The sequence below is a fragment of the Pygoscelis adeliae genome, unplaced genomic scaffold (genome assembly GCF_000699105.1).
Source record: "Pygoscelis adeliae isolate BGI_AS28 unplaced genomic scaffold, ASM69910v1 Scaffold171, whole genome shotgun sequence".
NCBI classification, from domain to species: domain Eukaryota; kingdom Metazoa; phylum Chordata; class Aves; order Sphenisciformes; family Spheniscidae; genus Pygoscelis; species Pygoscelis adeliae.
The window spans coordinates 2822562-2823437 of record NW_008824186.1 but is presented as its reverse complement, the minus strand read 5'-3'; the positions used below and the strand labels follow the sequence as shown (position 1 = coordinate 2823437).

The following is an 876-nucleotide window of genomic DNA, read 5'->3' as shown; positions in this document are numbered from 1 at the left end:
CCCTCTGCAAAACCCGCGGCAGCGGCGAACCCCCAAACCCAACCCAAAAGCCCAGAATATTCCGGGCTGGATCGCCTTGGGTTGCCTCCTTGCTTTGCCTTTTTTTTTTCCCCCCCTCCTTTTCCTCCCCACCGAAAAACAAAACAAAACAAAACAAAAAAAATCCAACAAAACCCAAACCCAAACCAAAAACCCAAACCCCATAGCCAGCGAAGCCTGCCTGCATCCGCAGAGCCGCGGCTCGCTTCGCCAAAAGCAAAGCGAGTGCCCAACCTGCAGCTCCAGGCTTTGGAGGAAGTCTCCCTGGAGAAGCTCTGCTCTACGCGCGCTCCGCTCTCCTCTCTTTGGAGCCTCCTGATAAATTGACTCCAAGAGCCCAGGCTTCTTAGCAATAAATAAGCTCCAAATATAGAAGAGGGGGAAAATATGATGAGCCTCTCTGACATTTGTCTTTAAAATAAAACTAGCTGCACGTCAAGTTTGAGCTTAATTTCTGGAAATAGGCGGAAGTCGCCCCGGATCATGCATGGAAGGCTAATTGAAAAGATCAGTTGGAGCACTTGTGGCAGGCGTGTCACTTTATGACAGTACTCTGCTTTTGAAAATTGCATCGTCACGACAAATAGTAGCATGATAAAACGACCCTTTCTGTCCGCATTTGGATATCACTCAGACTAGATTGAACTCTACTCGCTCTCCCTCCGAGGGAGGCTGCGGTTTGAGGTAGCCGGGGGGCTCTGCGCGGACACAACCGAGGGGGCGCGCTCCCCGCGCAATGGATTCAAAGTGACACCGGGGCTGGGGAATTTGCCGCCCCGGCCCAGCAGCGCGGCCGGCGTTGCGACCTGCGCTTCCCACAGCGGGGAGAGGAGCCCC

General features: G+C 53.5%; 1 protein-coding gene across 1 annotated transcript in view; it reads right to left on the bottom strand.

Annotated features, from left to right (window-relative positions):
- The window catches only part of LOC103925807 (paired box protein Pax-6-like), a 2419-nt gene extending 1808 nt beyond the window's left edge, over positions 1 to 611 (bottom strand). Inside the window, exon 1 of the mRNA XM_009334579.1 lies at positions 474 to 611. Coding sequence (XP_009332854.1) covers positions 474 to 611 — 138 coding nt within the window. The remainder of the gene's footprint in view (positions 1 to 473) is intronic.
- Between the last annotated feature and the right edge of the window lie 265 nt (positions 612 to 876).